This window comes from Thunnus albacares, chromosome 22 (genome assembly GCF_914725855.1).
Source record: "Thunnus albacares chromosome 22, fThuAlb1.1, whole genome shotgun sequence".
NCBI classification, from domain to species: domain Eukaryota; kingdom Metazoa; phylum Chordata; class Actinopteri; order Scombriformes; family Scombridae; genus Thunnus; species Thunnus albacares.
Genome location: NC_058127.1, coordinates 12562265 through 12581993, shown reverse-complemented (window position 1 = coordinate 12581993; position 19729 = coordinate 12562265). Strand labels below are relative to the sequence as shown.

The following is a 19729-nucleotide window of genomic DNA, read 5'->3' as shown; positions in this document are numbered from 1 at the left end:
AGGCTGCTTTTGCATGAGAAGGTGGTTCTGGAGCCGCGGCACGAGCTCAAACAGCACAGCTCCTGTGATAAGAAGCGAGGCAATAGCTTGTTTTTGTGCTATGGACAGTTTCTTCCAAGGTGAGTAAACAGCAGATAAGAAAAAAAAGGTGAAATATTTTTTTTTTTTTTTGTAATTGAAGTTATCAGTAAGGCCACATCAAATTGAAAAGTGTCCGTTTTTTTTTTTTTTTGTGATTTTTTTTTTTTTTTTTTTTGTTGTTTGTTTTGGTTGTGGAGTTAAATGCCACCAGAACTACAGCACACACTTGAAGACACCTTGCTAGGTGCAGTTTAGAGAGCAAAATGACAAAGTTTCACTACATTATCTGATACGTTAACAGTGACCAATAGAGCAACATCTTGAGAACAGATACAGGATATTAGATATGTGATTGGTTGGACTGTGTACACAGTAATATTATACAGTACTAAGGCTATCCTTTTAAGTCAATGACTACGCTTATTACATTAGTTTGAAAATGACAAACCGACTTATTTTTGTAACCATGGAAGTCTAGTTTCTGATGGATTCAGCAATTGTTGCTATGGCTCCATGTGAGATGTACTGATGTGTATACTTTTCCAAAACCAAAAGGAGACATAGCGCACACAGAGTATTGCAGGCAAGGCAGAGGCGTTGCTTAAAGCTTTTCTTTTTAAAGACTTCATAAAAACCAATGATAAAAAATAGGCCCTCTGAGGTTATTCCCCAATTTAAAAAAAAAACAAAAAAAAAAAAACAAAAACAAAACAACCTTCGCTTATGTAAATTAACAACCCAGACTTCAGATATTTCCCCAACAGAAGAAGCAAAGAGTATCAAAACAAAAAAGTTCAGTCCAAAGACTGAAAAAAGCAGGCGTTTGTAGTAAGGTCACAATAACATACAGGTTGGGATTTTGGACCTCAAAGGGGAAAACAAAGCCCGAGCTCAGAGGAAGAATAGAAACTATTTGGTAACAAAAGTGTACTATATGTTTAATACAAAAAAGGTATGGAGAAAAATGTACCTTTACTAAAGCTTATACAAGATCCTTGGTCCATAAAAACTATGTTATCGTCACGTTTTTTTGTGTGTCCCTCTGCATCCTTGCGCTCCCTCCAACAACAATACATCCAGCCCCCTTTAGGAAACCACAAATTAATGCAAAATAACACAAAAACAAAAAAGGAATAATTATAAAACAAGTGGCGGGCGGGGGGGTTGAGGGGGGGAGGTGGGGGAGGAGGTGGGGGGAGCGGGGCGGCGCAAAAAATATACTTTTCCTTTCAACGCAATTTTTTTTTTTTTTTTTTTGTACACGGTGGATGTATTGTTGTTGTGGTTTCCATTCTCACAGCTGTAGAAAGGTGCTGGTGCTCTGAGCCTGCAGGAACTTCACTTCGTTCCAAAACACCAGAACTGGATAGGCAGGTCCCTAAAGTAACCACAGGAGAGGGTGCGTGTCAAGGAGCACTTTCGCTTATTCCCGTCGGCTGACAACTTTGTGATGTCACTCCTCCTTCAGATTCCCCCTGCGTTCGCTCCTTTGTCCCACCGATTTTTCCATTTCAGCTTCTTTGTATCCAAAATTAATACGCAGCACTTTAGAGTGAGTCAGTTTTATTATTTCCCATAGTCTTTATATACCTTATGGTATATTTGCTCTCAAGGCATATTGTATCGTGGCCCCCTGTGTGCGTTAGGAGACCACAGCTGCGGCGGTGGAGGATGAGGATGTGACTCCTGCGTTGGAGGTGCTGTTGGGGCCGTAGACGCCGGAGCCGGCCTCCTGGCTGTTGCTGCTCAGCAGGCTGGAGTTGCCGGCCCGCAGGATGGCCCCGGCGGCGCTGCAGTGTGGCCGCGGCCCAGGCTCCGGCGTGTAGGTGAAGGTCAGTGTGGTGGAGTAGATGATGCCGTCGTTCCTCACCAGCGTGACGGGCACCTGGACGGGCTGCCGCACCCAACGCCAGCCCTCGCGGAAGGCCGAGATGTCGGGCACCACGCACAGCATGCTCTCCGCACACCTGTGTGTGTTTGAAGGGGAAGAAAAAAACACACAAAAAGTTTACTTTTTTTGTCGATGACACAATTTAGGTTCTTGGAACTTGGATGTACAGACACAATAATACATTTGAGGTTATTATATGTTTCCTTAATGAGTGACTTTTGGAAACAAACTGCACTTTTTAAACAGATTAAAAACTTTTATTTACACTTGAACCTCACTGCAGACCAGCCACTCTGAAGAGGGAATTTTAAAGGCTTTTAGTTTGAAAACTCCTGTTAACATGTGAATCCAAACACTCATTTGTGGATATTTAGTAGGACATTTCCTGGAAAATTACTTGAGAAACTGTTTATGGGTCAAATAACCAAATAAAATGTCTGATTTTGAATAATCCAGCAAGTTAAATACCTGACAAAACAAGGTATTGCATCAAACTGATGAAAAAAATTCCTTTTATTTTCATTGCCAAACAAAACAGGAAATCGTATCATATATATAATTGATATGTGTGGACTTTTCTGCACACTGTATGGGTCATAACATCGCAGTGATTCTCTGATGCAGTCAAGGAGGTCCCAGTGTTTTGTCATTCTGGTCTTTTATTTTCCTCTTGTGTCTCTGACTGGATGCTCGGTGGGTGGCGCTGACAAACACATAAAAGCTAATTCTTCTATAAAACTCAACATGACAGGGGAGAATCTAAGCCGATAGAATTTAACGAGGGTGTAACACTGTAGTACCTTTAAAAGTTTTTGGCTCTCACAAGGTAAAACAAACACAGCGCAGGACAGATTATACAACTTGACTTGAATGAATGATTTTATCACCGGCGACTAATCTCATTAAAACTGAGATGAGTATTTATTTCATGCATCAGGCTTTCACAAAGAGGGACAGAGCAGTTTGAAAGCTTTGATCAGTTTATTAGCTAATAAATCCTCAAATTAGATGTAGTAGACAATTTGTATGCTAGTAGGCAAAAAGAGAAACTCAGAAATAGAGAGAGTGCTTCAAGTCACCTGGGAAATTACAGTATTCACAAAAGCAGGAAGGAGAAATATTACACAACAACACACCACCTGGGAAAAATCAAATAGAGGCAGAAGCGCACCTGTACATGGTCTCAGCCTCAACATCTCCGAACCAGACCCGCAGATTTGGAGTGAAGTTCTGTCCTGTCAGCTCCAGCATGGCGACGTCCCCACCGCCATTTAGCTGCACAAGAAGACAGAGAAGATTAATTAGTGGCCTCACTCATATAGAAAAAGATTTATGTTCAGGGGGGTGTGAGTCACAGAAAGAAGGCTAGTATGTTCTGTTGTGTACCTGTAAGCTCTCTACCACAGGCACGGGTGTGACAGGCGAGTGGACAGGGCCCATGCCCTCGTAGAAAGTGTATTCGGCCTTGTCTGTGCTGATGATTGTCCAGGAGGCGCCGTCGTTGATCATCTCCTTGTTTGGTTCCTTTGGGCATGGAGTGGCCTGGTGGTAGAGGAAGGAAGGGGGGAAAAAAACATGACTTTAATGAACATCAGGTCGGAAATAACCAATAATTACACCCAATCAAGACTCTTCTCCTCAAGACTACAATCAAAAGTCCCTGAAGGCATCGCTGCTGCTGTGCTCAATTTGCTTTCACAGAAATCTCTGTCTATTTCATATAATCAAAGCAATCATCCTCAATCTTCTGTGAAGACTGAGAGATTAACTTCAGCTGAGGATGACCTCAGCCCCTGAATTGATGTGTAGTGAAGAGGCGGTGCACACTGTGGTGTTTTGGGTGAGACACTGACTTGAAACTGGATGATCCTTTCTTGGGAAAGGCACAGGTACATGCGCTCTGTGTCCTTCAGGTAGAAGGCACACTTGTGGAGCTGGGAGACGGGGTCGTCGGCGTCCAGCAGCGCCGTCTGCTTGTCCACTTTACGGATGATCTGAGGGGAGATCGAGAGGAACGGAAACGTTAGCCGATTGAGGGGAAGATACAGGAGTAGAGAGAAGGGAACGCAGGGGGAAGGGATAGAAAACAAGGAAGAGATGAAGCAAGGAGAGACATGAGCTCAGGAAGTTGCTTATTCAAAACACTAAGAACTGTATACCAATAAAGAAACATTATATTTAACTGTCTTAGCTACTATCAACTTTCAACAAGTTTTTATTTGTGTTTGATCTTAAGCTTATACAGTATAATGTGTTCGTTACCAGTCTGGGCAGAGCCATGCCGGTGACGGAGCAAACCAGCTTGACTGTCTGGCCGTAGTGGATGTAACCGTCTCTCACAGTGAACTCTTCTCCTTCTGACTCCTCATCATCCACTGGAAACACAGAAAAAAAACAGAAAAGAGAGTCAAGAGCTGCAGTCAGCCGCCCACGAGCCTCGCTTTTGTTTTCCTGTATATATGCAAACCCACGTTCGATCAATCAGTCACTTTCTTTCTATCTGTCTATCATGAATAATTACTATGATACAGCGTGGGGCAACGTTTACAATGAGCAGAAATAGGCACAAAGAAGTGAAGCTTGTGTGTTTGTTTCTGCTCTAACAAGCAGTCGAATCACATCAGATTGTCCTCACTTTGCTCTTGTCGAATCTCTCTTGAATGTATGTTTTTGTGCTTTTAATGAATTACAACCGGCGAGACTTACACAGATGGATATAGAAGGCGCCCCACTGCTGGGAACTGGCGTGAAAATTGCCGCCCTCCACGTGTAGATAGCGTGTGCTGACTGTTTGGGACCGCAGCCGGTTGAACAGTGCCACCTTGGTCCCTGATGCGATGCACACTGTGGACAAACGTGAGCGAGAACACACAAAAGGCGGGTTACATAATGACCCCCCTACTAAAAAAAAAAAAAAAAAAAATGACATGCTGCTCACAGGTCAGCTGTGTTAACAGAGCGATAAGGAGAGCAGAAAATAGCCATGAAACAAATCTTAGCAGAGGAGGTACTGTGTAAACTACAAGTGATCCACTTGTGACATAACTGGGTTACTGGAGGCTCAAGTGAAGCTACGCTGCCCTCTGGTGGTTGGAAATGATGACATTGTAAACTTTAAAGTGTTTTACATAGAAAAATCTAAACATTTCAGCACTTCCATTAAATAAAATCAGACAAATCAGTATATCTCTCTCATTTTCTGTTGAAGTTTTTTCCTCTGTATATCCCTTATTCTTACTATATTCTTACTATAACCCTAGCTTAACCTAAACCTGCACTTTAACACCTATTAAAGCTATACTTTGATGCAGCTGAGGATGGTGTGTTGGACCAGAGCTAAAAAACAGACTGTCTACACGCACCCCCGAGATAGTACAGACCGGATGAACTTACAGTATCAGTCTAGTTGATGAAAATGTGTGTAAAGCACAAACAAACACGAACTCACAGTCAGCGTTTTTGAGCGACTGCTTCTTTTTGGAGGGCTTGGAGATGACTTTGATCCTCTTGCTGAGGAAGACACCGATGTCAGCGCTGTTGCCGTAGAACATCTTGACGGACAACATGAAGTGCTTTCTCTTGTCGGAGTCGGATATGTACAAGGTTTTGGCTGTGCAATAATTCTGGTGATAGCAAAGAAGACAATTATGATTTCTTTTGCTGACAAAAACAGCATTTTTAACTGTATAACATACCACAAAAGGCATTTTTGAGGTACGAGGTGTAGCTATAGTAGCTTTATGTGAAGCTAAACAAAAGAGCGACAGTGTATGTGTTCGGGGTGTTGTACCCACCTTTCCCTCTAAGTTAAGCTGTTGCATTTCTTGGTCGCTGTTGCCGATGCCGATGAAGGCACAAGGCTGCGACTCCTGCTCGGAGCAGCCGTCCCGCTCCATCTGTTCCTTCTTTTTCTTCCAGCCGCTGCCCATCAGGTACACGCAGGGAGGGGGGCAGAAGAACCTGGACACACATGCACAAACATCCTCTGATTATTTGGGCTCGAATCCCCAGGCCACCTAAAAGACATCCTCTACTCTGACTTAGTAAGAATTTCTTAAATATTTTAATGTTAGCAGATGCTGTTAGTGGAGCTTTTCAGACAAAAGCGTCTGCCAAATGAATAAAAACATTTTTAATCCCACTGCCTTGTTGAGAAAGAAAAAAAAAAAAAGCATGACTGACAAACTGATGGCCTTGAGATGAACTCCTACATTATTTAGAAGATAACAGCATTGACCAGTAAATGATACTCATGAGAAGCACATTTTGAAGGACTTGGCCCAATGTGCATCTTTTAATTTGCACCAGAAGAGGGCAGACCTGTACCGAGTTGCAACATAACAGTCAGGAACTTTAATCAACATACTCTTATGTACAACTGAACTAAACCCCTCTATCTTAAGGCTGTCAAGCTTAATTTCGCAGAGGCTATCGTGATCAGTCCGGCATGAAACTGATCTGTTTACAGAAATATAAACCAGAATTTCATTTTAAAAGTTATTTTCTTTTTTTTTTTAAACATTTCAGCATTCCATACTTTTCCTACAGAATAAATACTTTCTAAAGTCAAAGAGAAAAAAATAATCCACAAAAAAAAAAAAAAAAAAAGACAACTAATGGCCTTTTCGAATGTGAAATCAACTCGTCACAGAGGCTTCAAATAAATTGATGTGCGTCAGTGTGGAACTGGAAAGCGACCTATTTCGCAACACCAGTGTCTGTCTCTGTGGGTGTTTGTCTACTTTCACCTCCTATAAAAAGCGCAGACAGAAAGAGGCAGCTAGAAAAGAAGGGAGACAGCACATTTGCATTCTCCTCGCACCCACTTCTTGGGCTCCCTTGTTATGATACAGACGGGGAGTAATCAGAGGTGCAAGACAAGACGTATGCTCTATGTACACCGCTGAAAAAAAAAAAAAAAAAAAGGATGTTGCAACACTTAAATGCACACGGTGGCAGAAACCCAACTGTGTATATGTGAAGTGACTGTGACGGTAGAAATACCTGCGGGACTTGCACAGAAATCTCATTCAGACACTTGTCTTGTGTGATCTGGCTGTATGCTGGCTACAGAGAGTGTTGTTTTCACATTGAAGCCCTGTGTCGGTATGTCATTGAGCAACTCGCAATCCAGCAACATAGAGATAGCTGAACCTGTACAAGCATGCACATGTGACAAGAGCGTTTAGATGCTTTCTCTCACTGCCACTGGTGTCACTTTAACTGGACAAGACAGCAGAAAAACATCTCTCCCTCTGTTTCTCTCACTCTCTCTCACTCTCTCTCTCTCTCCTGTTGTGCTCAGACTCTCCGAGTTGGCCAGCAAACGACTGATTTACCAAGAGATAGGCCTGATGAGATCGCAAGCAGCGCTGCGAGCTCGGCCAAGAAAACAGGCGGAGGATGGCGAGTCGGAGAGAGTTGCAAAATGAGTGAGAAAGGGGGGGGGTGGGGGGTGGGGAAGCTATAAAAAAAAAAAAAAAAAAAAAAGTTTGAGAGTGAGAGGTAGAAAGGTGAGAGTAGAGTTACAGGAAGGGTATTTGAGGAAGAAAAAGGCGAGTCACAGAGTTCAGCAAGAAGAGCGAGTGCTATGGGAGGAGCGATCACCTTGCGTCCATCTTTTAAAAACTGAGGAGAATCTGTTACACGCATTACAACGGAGCGAGAAAAGAAACGCTGTTGTTGGCGTTGCCCCTGAGAACCTTCGCCAGGACCAGGACATTTCCCCCCCCCCCCCCCCCCCCCACCCTGGAGCTGTTTTAACTCCCCTGTCGCCGCCTCACCTAATTCCCCCTCTCCCTGCTTCCCTGCTCCCTTTTCCTTCCGGCTCTCTGCGGCCTTCACCTGAACCTGGCCTCGAGTGGCCTCGTGCGAGAGGGGTCGCCGCTAATTTCCTCCTCTGACCTCTGTTGATATGGGAGGTCAGAGAGGGCAAGATAACCACACTGCGCAGAGGAAAAAAAAAAACCTAGAATGTGTGTGTTTTCCATTCACTCCTTAGCCCGATCCCCTTGAGTGACATGCATTACCTATCCATAAATCCTCGCAGTGAAGGAGATTGGCCGGTACGACGCTAAAAACTTCCTCTAGGGCTTAGCTGCTCGCAACCAGCGTACTAAACAATATGTCAGTGTGTAAAAATGTCTTATCAGGCATGAAACATAAACACAGTCAGACACATTCCTGATAATTCTTGACTCTTTAGCCCTAATTTGGTGGAAAAACAGACTTGTTACTCATGCTCTTGACCAGAAATTAGTCTTTGTTTTTAAGTGATCTTCCTAGATGGATGTAGGCCCAGAGAGATGACAGGATTATCAAACCCTTAAGTAAACTCTAATATAGGAATGTTAGCAAGAAGGAGGCTGCTGTTTGGATTTTACTCACCTTTTCTCATTGCCATAGGATTTCTGTGCAACTTTTGCATGCAGGATCATGACAGTTTGGTCGCCTCGCTCCTTCAGGTAATTCCTCATCGCTTCTCTGCAACGGGAACAAGAGATAGGATAGAAAGAGAGAGAGAGAGAGAGGGGAGAAAAAGAGGTTCATTAGCAGGACATTTTGTGATCCGGCTGATAAGGTTAAGTGATACTGGGTGTGTTGAAGCAGAGGGTCCGCTGAGGATCATTGGGCAGGTTTTTAAAAAGGCAACGCATCAGTGTAGATAGATTAAAAAAAAACAAAAAACACACACACACACACACACTAAAGGAGTTGAGTGTGAAGTATGGAATGAGAACATACAGAAACACACACATGCACACACAGTACACTCGCAATGACCCCTGGAACGCCTCAGAGCCAGCCAAAAAGCTATGTTCTCCCCCAGCTGGGTCTGTTTGAGGTGGGGGGTGAGCTGAACCGTTAATGACCGGCTCAGAGGGACCGTGAGGAGCTAGGGGAAGGAACATGGGGAGGGTGAGGTGGGGTGGGGGGGATAGAGAGAGAGAGAGAGAGAGAGAGAGAGAGAGAGAGAGAGAGAGAGAGAGAGAGAGAGAGAGAGAGAGAGAGAGAGAGGAGGGGAGGCGAGGAGGCAGAGAGTGGGAGTAGAGGTTTGGGGGGGGTGGGGGGGAGGGAAGTAAAGAGAGAAAAAGGAAAAAGAAAACACCAGAGCTGAAAAAACAAAAACAAAACAAAACCAAAAAAAAAAAAAAAAAAAGGCACTGAGCTCACCAGCAAAGATTCCTCATATCGTGTCAAAATGTTGCAAGGTCTATGCTCCAATTACTTCTGTCAGCTATCCCAAACCCTCACACACCTCCTCTATACAAACAAGCCCGAAGCAGCGGAATTATTTTTAATATTTTTTGGGAGACCGGTTCGAGCTTATGCACCGGGGGGGGGGGGGGGGGGTTAAAGATCACAATTAAGACGCATCACACATACACGCACACACACACACACAGACGTGAGCGCACCCTTTTCCCGATCCACGCACATGCACAGATGTCAGTGACACCTGACACGCCGGGGTGCTCGGAGGGCTTCCCACTCTGCCACGCAATAGTGAGCCGCACGCTTGGGTTAGACAGGGCCTTTGTTATGAAAAGCAAGGGGCCCCTTGCAGTGTGTGTGTGTGTGTGTGTGTGTGTGTGTGTGTGTGTGTGTGTGTGTGTGTAAAGAGAGGGGGGTGGGGGGGGGGGGGCAGAGGAGGAAGCTTGAGAGGGATTTTGGTTTATCCATTTCATAATGGAGTGGGAAATGTTTTATTTCTCCCTTCCCTCGGTGACGAGACAATAAATTTTAAAGGATAAAAGCTGGTATTTGAGTCTCACGGCAACTCTGAATTATGCTGTTGTTAATTCAATATTTTCTAAGCTACTTTATAACTTTAAAAAAAACAAAACAACTGGAGGTACAATCCTAGAATTCCAATCATTTGAGGCTGTTTAACTGATGCGATGCAATCTGATACCATTTACACGCCACATGGAGGAAATTATATCAAGAGGAAGGTGCACACAGCTCGAGCCAAACTTGATTAAAACATTTCTAACTGGAACTGCATTGAAGTGGTTAAGTAACTTCTTTTGTTTACATTAAATGACATAACCTTCCTCTGGGGCTTAAGTGAACGATACACACGCCGATGTCAGACACACACACACACACACACACACACACACATACACACACACAAACCCCAGGAAGACTCCTGACACACACACAAGGCTCTGATTGATTGATTATATGGAGAACACACAGTTCAGGCCTGCAGGGCACGTGTCACTGGACACCTCTGACAATGCCTCTGATCAGCTACACTTGCAGGAAAGGGTGACGTCACAGATAGGCCGACATGCAGCACACTCACACACAGTCTTCGAAAGAGTCTGTATCTGTGTTTTTATATCACTTACCAGCATACTAGTCAATAATATCATATTGCAGATATCTGTATCTATCAGTGTACATAGTATGCATGTATAAGGCCTCATTTACATCTGGTGTTAACATGTGATCTGTATCTGGATGTATTATCTGGATAATGACATCTGATCCGTGAGTCTTTGCATTTGCACCTAGTATTAAAATACGCCCTTGTTTTCTCGATTGTCATAGTCACTGAATCTCAATATGCAAATGTGCTCAGTGGAGCTGGCGGACTTGTCAAGGTCAAGTTAAACTGCTGCCATGAACGGACATCATTCATTCCTAAATTAGTTTTTGTGAGTGAGGGAAGACTTCCAGCTACTGCTGCTACTTGTAGCTTTTTTTTTTTTTTGCAGGGCTCGCTTTTAGCTGGCAGGAATAGATGGAACTAGGTGATCTTTCAGCTTACCGGGCCAGTTTTTTTCTTCTTCTTCTTATGAATGTGGTTACACTGCACACATTGCATTTACATCTGGCTGAGATCCGATCACAACGCGAAGCCCGATCACCCCCCGAATGTGCAGAGCCGGTCGCGTTCTGATCACAATGTGCTTTTGACAACTTGCATTAACATGAGTTCTTCCTTATCAAGGTATCCAGATACAGATGGCATTTTAACACCAGGTGTGAATGGTGTTTAACTGACAAGAAGTGTCAGTACAGATGTATTCGATGCAACAATGGTCCAAAATCACTTCCTATTTACAATATGTTGCAGCACATTTGCATGAAAATCATGCACTATACAGTAACCTCAAAAATTCTCCACGATGGAACAAAAAAGTAGCGTCCATGACATGTGCACCAAGATCCAGAATGCAAATTTGTGCATTTTCTTTTAATGCAAAAATTATTGTCAGTGATGACACAAAAAACAACGATAGAGGAAATTATTTAGAGATTATATATCAAGAAATGAATGAGTGAACAAGATCATGATTTTGGACAGTCTCCATTACCTCATCTGTCCACAGGAGACAAGTTTATCTTTCATCTGTAAAATAAAATGTTCCGCTCGGTGCATATCTTGGTCACAATTCTTTAAAAAAAAAAAAACACATTTAAGGGATCTTTATCAGACATGTTTGGTGTGGACTTTTCTTAACAAATATCAGCACATATATAGTTATCAGATTTGTTTTTCTCCTCTCAGATATTCATATCAGTATCGCCCTAAAAAAAAAAAAAAAAAAAAATCCAGCATCTGTCAGACTATACTCTAAATATCACCTACACCCACAAAAGGCTTCAATCTGAATCAGCCACATTTCATACAGTCATCAAATATTCAAATAACCCGTCACATAGTTATTTTATGACACAAGAATCTCACACTGGTGCTGGGGTAAGTTGTGAGAGACAGCCCTGGCCTGTGGTCAGCCCTGTTTCAGTGCTCACCAAACCATTCCAGACCACTGCGGCTAGGTTGGGGGAAAGAGACCATTCCCCGTCAAAGACAGAATTGCTTCACCATAACATTAAGCTTTCACTCACTCTTTATGTAAAGTCATTTGCAATGCCATCTTCCGCGCTGATACCCACTTCACCGCTCGCTACAATAACCTTTGAATAGATAAAAAAAAAAAAAAAAAAAAAAAATGCCCCACATGTGGCAACAATCAACTGAAACGGAATATCCTGTGATCAAATGAATAGAATAAACCCGCTGGTGGGTCCATCTTTACAAACTCGTGTTGTGCAGCCAAGCATTGTTCAAACCCGCAGAATTTTATATCAAATTCTAGTGGGGAACCCAAGATTTACAAAGATACCCAAATATGTCGGGCTGAATTTTGGGGGAAATGTGGATAAAATATTTTCATCTGATGTAGCCTAATGGTGCAGTCGTAAAAGTCTTGGCATCTTGGTTTCAGTGTAAGAATCATAAAACCACAAGTATGTGATGGACCAAGTAGACATAAAATATACAGTGTACGTGACCATGTTAAACAGAGTGGAAAAAGTTGTCTTTTCTAAAAAAATAATAATAATAATAATAAAGAAAGGAGGGAAAATGTGGGTAGAAATCAAGACTTTAAGAGGTTGATGTATGCAAAACGAGGGTTTAATAGCAGTGACACCAGTGTATAAAGTGCTGATAAGAACAATGTAGGCAAACAAAGCGTAGTCAAAACAACTAAGCTAATAAAACTGAAAAATATGTAAAGCAGCCCATTCATCATCCAAGCAGAATTGCCCATTCACTCATACGCATATACTTGTGCCAGGCACATGACATACCGCACTGTCTCACCAGCATTTTATGCACAATTAGCAGCTACTGTTTGCTTGAGTTGTAGCAGAGTAGCAAAAGCTCAATGAATCAACAGAGAACGGTTGAGGGGGGAAACGATTCTAGCGGTGAGTGACAAAGTCAAAAATGATTTCAGGAAACATATTATGAGACTGAGCGACAGAAAGAGAAGGATTTTGTTGCCCCTCGAAAAAGCTGTCTGTAATTTTAAGATTATATGTGGAGCGTTTGTTAAGACAATGATGTAACGCGTAGAGGTAACCTTCTGGAAAGCGGCTCTAAAACATGTGATGATAGCAGGGATCGGTGATGCTGAAGGGGATAGGAGGGACGTCTGAGTAATCACTCTCTTACACATACTGAAACACAAGCACACACACACACAAACACACACACACACACTAGATAGAGATTAGGTGTCTTCCTGAGAGCTGAAGACAGGAAGAAGAAGTGAGACAGACAGTGACCAGTGCATAGCTTAACTTCCTATGCAGACACACAAAATGACAAGAAAAACCCCCCATCTAAATACATATAAATATGCATTATATATGCTATAAATGACAGGATGAATTAAAAAAAAAAACACACACACACTCAAATACAAATATATCTGGAGGGAGGAAAGAAAATTGTGCAAGCTGGAAAATCAATGCCCTATTTCATCATATTTCATCAGTGACAGTAAGCGAGGGGAACGGGTATTTCAGTCTTAACTGAAACAGGGTAACACACACACACACACACACACACGCACAAAGCCACATCCACATGTAATGTAAAAAGTAGCACGCAACCAGGGACAAGCAATGACAATGCAGCCATGCATCAAAGGAGAAAAAACACTTTTTTTAAAAAAAAATCTGCAAGGCTAGCGGTTAAGCAGCCACTGCAATCCAAGCAGATTTTTGATGCAGATAGACGTTGGCTGGTTACCTGCCTGTAACTGTGAGCTAACCAGACGCTGTTATTCAGTATTTGGTTGGAGGTTGGTGTTAATTCGCCTCCATATATGCAACACACAGGTGAAGAAGAGGACAAGAGGAGAGGAAGAAACAAGCACAGCAAGTGTCACACAATGTGGTGGACATGACGGAAGTTGCAGCTAAGCAGCAGGTTGAATTTTTGTTGACTATATTTAGATTGAAATAAATTTGCGAAAGGGCATCTTGTAAATGTGTGTAAAAGAGAAAGGAAGAAGAAGAAGAAGAAGAAGAAGAAGAAGAAGAAGGAGGAGTGCAGGGAGATTAAGTGTTAGACAAAGATAACCGAGAAAACTAAAAAAAAAGGGGAAATGCTTGACAAGTGAGACAAAAAATGTGCCAGACAGATTTGCAAAAAGAGACACAGATTCTACAGCAGGCGCTACGGGGGTCAGGCGAGCGAGCGAGCGTGTGTGTGTGTGTGTGTGTGTGTGTGTGTGTGTGTGTGTGTGTGTGGAGGGGCTAGGTTAAGCCAGGCTACAGATGCAGCAGAGCAGACAGGCATCTGTCCCGTGCATCTGCCACAGCGTCTACAGCAGAGTGGGGCTGTCACAAGACCCCCTGTGAACACACACACACACACACACACACACACACACACACACACACACACACACACACACACACACACACACACACACACACACACACACACACACACACACAGAGTGGAGGGGCATACTAATACACACGTGCAGTGTGAAATAGCTCAATTAAGATGATCAGACTGCAATTAGTTTGCGCCCTTGTGCATCACAAAAGGTAGATTATACATATCCGTAGTGTCAGGCCCGGGTTAAAACATTAACAATCAGCCACTTGAGCTTCCTTTTAGATGTTCTCTTCATTTGTGGATCTAGCAGAAGCGGCCGCAACACAAGTGCCTGTCCGACGCTTCAAGTCTGACCTCCTGAAGGCCCTTGTGAGCCTCTAAAACACTGACAGAAAGGAGGTGACCTAGAACAACATGATCTTGTAACAGCTTGTACTGTTTTACTACATGATAAGCGGCATGAAAACTACGAGTAGGATATGTTCACTTTGTGACACAAGTGATTGTTGCTCATCAGCCTACAGCATCAACAGTCTATGGAGGGGGAAAAAAAAATTATATTTATAATCTATAAACCGACTAAGAGACTGGGCTGATTTTTGACAGAGACAGGAAACACACATCTTAACAAACCACATGCTTCTTATCACACATTAGGATGGAAAAAAAATGCACAAGAAAATAATTCAAGTAAACCAATGTAAAAATGCACACATGCATTGCCAAACCTATAAACAGCCTGGGCCGAATTAATGGTAGTCAAGATTTTATTTAGACAAAAAAAGCAGATAAGTAAAAGGCGGTTTCTATGGAGCTTTTCCATCGGAGGCGATGGATTCTGCAGAGCTCGCCCTCGCTCTGTTGTTTGGGAGGAAAAAGCCCTTGAAGGGGCGGCTCCCCTAACAGAGAAAGCATCTTATCCAGCCTGTATGTTCATGTCTTGTGTCTGTTTCTGTGTCGACTTGTGCATGTGCGTCTGTCTGAACTTAAGATCTGTGTGTGTGTATGCGCGTGCATGCTCAATTCCAGTCAATGTGTGTCATGTATTGTATTTCCAGTCGAGTAGCCTTCCTGACAGGGCGGCCCTGCAGGACCCGGAGCTTTAGCTGCCCTAAAAAGCCCCTGCAGGACGGCGCACTATTTTAGCTGTCTGTGCTGCTGCCTGAACAGAAAATCATGGGGGCTGTAAGCTGCGGGGGGAAAAAGGGGGACAAGTGCGTGTGAGCGAACATGCAAGACATGAGGACACTGAGGCAGATTCATAGAGACAAATACAAAGAACAGAACACCATGATACACTACGGTACAAAGACACACGCTCAATAGAAGAGTTCTGTTTTGTGCCTTTCGGCTGCTGGTTGAAGAGTGTTTTGTGTCCGTCATATTTCTAGCCATCGAAACCATCAGACAAATGGAGGGGCCAGTGCAAGCCAGCGGACTGGCAGCACATGAATGAAGAGGGGGACACATCAAAAGGTGCTGGGGCCCCTTTTTTCCAAAACCATGCTTGGCTGTTCCAGGCAATATGCAACCCCTCATTTTCCCTGCTGAGTGCCACGCGCAAAGACGAGCACATGCGCACACACACACACACAGGCAAACCCGTGCCCAGTAACAAAGAGAAACACCAATAAGCAAACAAGTGTACACACACACACGCACGCGCGCACACACATAAGTTTGCAAAGACATCCTTGTAAGGGCATCGCATTGACTAACATTCATTGAGGACAACCTAACCCAAACCTTAACCTAACCTCAATTCACACCTTAACCTTAACCAGGACTTCAGAAATGACGTTCTGCCGAGCTTGTCGGCTTTGGTCTCGACAAGGAAAAAGGTCCCCAAGAGGTAACAAAAACGCGCACACACACACACACACACACACACAAACCTCCACCAGCAAGCCACAACATCCATCAATGTTCTGTGTTCACCCAAATGTTGCTCCAAACATCTTGGAACAAACATAAGAGGAACAGAATAATCAAAAACTTGCAGCGCTGCTATACTATACTGAATACTGCGCACGGTTCAGTGTATAGAGTGAATAAATATATAAACTACACTTTAGGTGAATTCTGGCTTACTTCTCTAAAAACTACGGCAAGACGTTACGTTAATTTATATACATACCACAAGCGAGTCTCGAAGGACTTCAAAGAACGAGCATCTACCATGATGTACTTAATTAACAATAAATAGCAGAACAGATGATGTATAGCAGCAGAGGTCAACAGGCAACAGCTGTCTAGGTTCAATTGTATGGACAGTGTTTGCACAGAGAAACTATGAGAGAAGTTCGGTTTGTTTAGTGAGTAACAACTTGTTGTTGTGGCAACAACGTGCAGCCAATCAGCGCTATATTTATTCTGTGGTCATTTCAAATGTATTTCCAACTAAATCCGCATCACCAGTTTCAATATTGGCACGGAGCTTATATCTAAACCAGTAATGAGCTTGTTTGTTTGTTTGAGTACATATGTTTTGATGTGTTGAATGAATTTTAAATCATACGGCTTTTATAAAAAGGGGCCATGTGTGCTTTACTGGACTGGTGTGAAAAAATATGCACTTTTTTTTCACCCCCTCATCATCTCCCTTTCAACAAAGATGTGTTTTGGGACATCTAGACAGCTAGAAAAATAAAAAATAATACAGCATATGTCAGTGTGAATGTCTTCAATACACGCATGGGTGCTATCGATATGAACATCATGCACTGACGCTAAATTTTTTCCTTCTGAATATTCAGCTGCTTCTGCGAGTTTCTCAACATCTCATGACAATTACTTTAAAGAGTTTGTTCTAAAAATACTGTATTCAAATCAATATGTCTACTGTACATACAAGTGAACACACAATTTCCCCTATGACATCAAAACGAGGTCTTCTGGGAAGATTATGATGAGTGCACGTGCGTGTGTGTGTACGTGCGTGCTCACTCACCTTGTTAGGCGCTGTGGCTGAGGGCGCTCCCTGAACTTCCTGAAAAAGACACAAAGTGAGAAGAAAACATGAGTGGGCTGGTTATCAACCACAAACACACACAGAGTAAACACTGCGTTACACCATAGGGCACTAACACACACACACACACACACAGAGAACACACACTTGTCACTGTGGCCTTGGCAGTGTGTAGTGAAGTGTTATTGTATTTTTGTGCTTTCCGGCAGGTTAAAGCACAGACACTGAACTTTATTCAAACTAATCCCTGTCAACAACATGTCAAAACAGGTTGTGAATCAACACAGACAGCTGCTCTTGTAAAAAGGATAAACTAATCATTATAGTTAATGACGTTATTTGTTATTCCTCGATGGCAAAGCCGCGGACGTCTTGAGATCGTTTAACTGCTTAGAGAGGAACTATGCACACTTATCTTGGTTATCTAGGTTTTTACAACTGACAGCTTTGAACGACTAATTAGTTGTAGATGTGGTGGTGATACAGACCTTACAGTGTGACTACAATGTTCTATTAAGGGTAAAACAATAATTAAACTGTAACAAACACTACAGTGACTATTTGACATGTATTGTAAAAATGGAACAAGTGTAACTGACTTGATAATTTCCTGATGCTGCTTCTAGTTCGGTGAGGCAGATTTCACTTGAGGCGACATTCACCATTTGGAAAGCTAGATACTGCTGGGATTAACAGCTGGCAGGTGTTGTGCTTTAAAAAAGGTCAAGGCAGATGACCGTCCACCTACAGCCAGGTTCTGCTCGATGTTTCTTCCCTTGAAATCATCGTCATGGCCATCGCCAAGTGCTTATGTGCGAGCGTGGTGTTGACCTGCTCTATGTTAAAAGTGCTGTGAGATTTTGTTGTGATATGATGCTATATAGATAAAATTGACTTCAAAAAGGAAGAGTGTGTGGTGGTGATCTCAGCTAAAAAGATAATGATGAGCTATACCTTTCATACAAGTTGACAGCAGTGTAGCAAAAATACAAACTGAAAAGGTCTGAAAATGATAAATAAAAGTGCTCAGCTCTTCAACAGAACATATAATCCAGGAAACAGACATGACAAACACCTCAAATTTCCTCCCTGAGAAGCAAGAGACGCCTCTCTCAACATCACTGACAGCACAGCACAGAGCTATATTAAGGCTCAATACTAATCAAATTAATGAAGGTGTTTGATAAAACATTTGCAGATGGGAACTTGCGGTTTCCTCTCGACATTTTGGAAACAAATGATTCAACTGTTTTCTTATCGAGTCCGCTGCCTGTCCGTGGTGCATAGCTACAGCACTTGACACACAGGAAACACATTTCAACTTTCCGGGAAGTACATTTTAAAATTGTCCCTTATGAAACTTAAAGCATTTGCAATGTTGCAGGGTGACACTCTTTAAACTATGTCCTCCACAAAAAAAAAAAAAAAAAGAAGGAAATACAAGGCATGATCTACGTCATAACTTATGAAACTAGTAGGAGAACGCATAAATTTAAGCTCATTTCACTTTTTCTCCATGGATTATTACTCTACTGTCATGACACCATCAGATACTTTCAGTTACTGTAATATTCTGCCCCGAAGACATGACTGCTGACTTCAATTCAAATTCAGCCTGCCGGAAGCCTGATGGATGAGAGTCATACCTGAAAAACTCTTAGTCATAGAGCGCTCTGCCAGCACCACATGTAAAGAAATAAGATGTACACGTTTGACATATCACAGCTGATGATAACATTTTCTGATCAGCTTCTTTCTTTTATGAACACACACACAAAAAAAAAAAACCACAATGACGTGTGTGACATGTTACAAGCAACAGTGAGCACTCTTTGAAGTTTTGTCAGAAATGACGACAGATGTTCGGTTCAGGATCTGCAAAAATGGAAATACGCAAAACAAAATTTAACCAAAAATCACTGAAACACGCCCCGAACGGGACAGAAAAGCAAGACCGAAACCGCTGATAGCATCTGCTTTGAAGAAAAGTGTGAAATTTCTACAGAGTTCATTATTCTTTTTAATGTTGTCGCTTACAATCAATTTATGTCAACAAATTAGAGGTTGTTTTTCACGTTGCTCCCTCATAATAATCGCTGAATTCTAAACCACTTTGCTTCTTTTGTTTCATTTATAAGCTACACTAAAAATTAAGTGCTGACAAATGCTCACAAAAGCCCCTAGGGAAAATCTGGGGCTGCCCGGACCTGAATCACTGACAGGAGCAAAAGACTGGAGAGAAGAAGCGTGAAAGTAAAAAAGGGAACTCCCTCCTGCAGGTTGTTAACAGTATGTGTGTTTGTCATGAATCATTCAGAACATGACTCTCTCGGTTCAGTGTGCCATGTGGAGCAGACAATTACAGTCTCATCAGTATCATACTGTCAAATTACACTCTGCATCTGTTACTGACACGCTACCCAGGTTAGCTCAGCTCTTATAGCTGTCATCATCCGTATGGTGAGAACAAAACGCGGAGATACCGAGCTCTGAGATGTCCCAGAGATCCCCACCCCCTCTTTGGGAGTTTTTATGGATTCCCAGTAAAAATATATTAAAAACATGAGATCGAGAGAAGCGTATCAGATGGAAGTTGTGTGTTGACATTGTCCAACCCAAGTCA

At 42.6% G+C, this 19729-nt stretch overlaps 1 protein-coding gene across 1 annotated transcript in view; it reads right to left on the bottom strand.

The window, feature by feature from the left end:
• Positions 1 to 206: 206 nt before the first annotated feature.
• rbpjb (recombination signal binding protein for immunoglobulin kappa J region b) overlaps positions 207 to 19729 on the bottom strand; it is a 45720-nt gene continuing 26197 nt past the window's right edge. The window contains exons 2-11 of the mRNA XM_044341471.1: positions 17086 to 17124; positions 8360 to 8455; positions 5767 to 5932; positions 5421 to 5595; positions 4679 to 4816; positions 4235 to 4347; positions 3826 to 3966; positions 3359 to 3514; positions 3144 to 3247; positions 207 to 2048 (exon numbers count right to left, since the gene is read on the bottom strand). Coding sequence (XP_044197406.1) covers positions 1724 to 2048; positions 3144 to 3247; positions 3359 to 3514; positions 3826 to 3966; positions 4235 to 4347; positions 4679 to 4816; positions 5421 to 5595; positions 5767 to 5932; positions 8360 to 8455; positions 17086 to 17124 — 1453 coding nt within the window. The 3' untranslated portion in view covers positions 207 to 1723. The remainder of the gene's footprint in view (positions 2049 to 3143; positions 3248 to 3358; positions 3515 to 3825; positions 3967 to 4234; positions 4348 to 4678; positions 4817 to 5420; positions 5596 to 5766; positions 5933 to 8359; positions 8456 to 17085; positions 17125 to 19729) is intronic.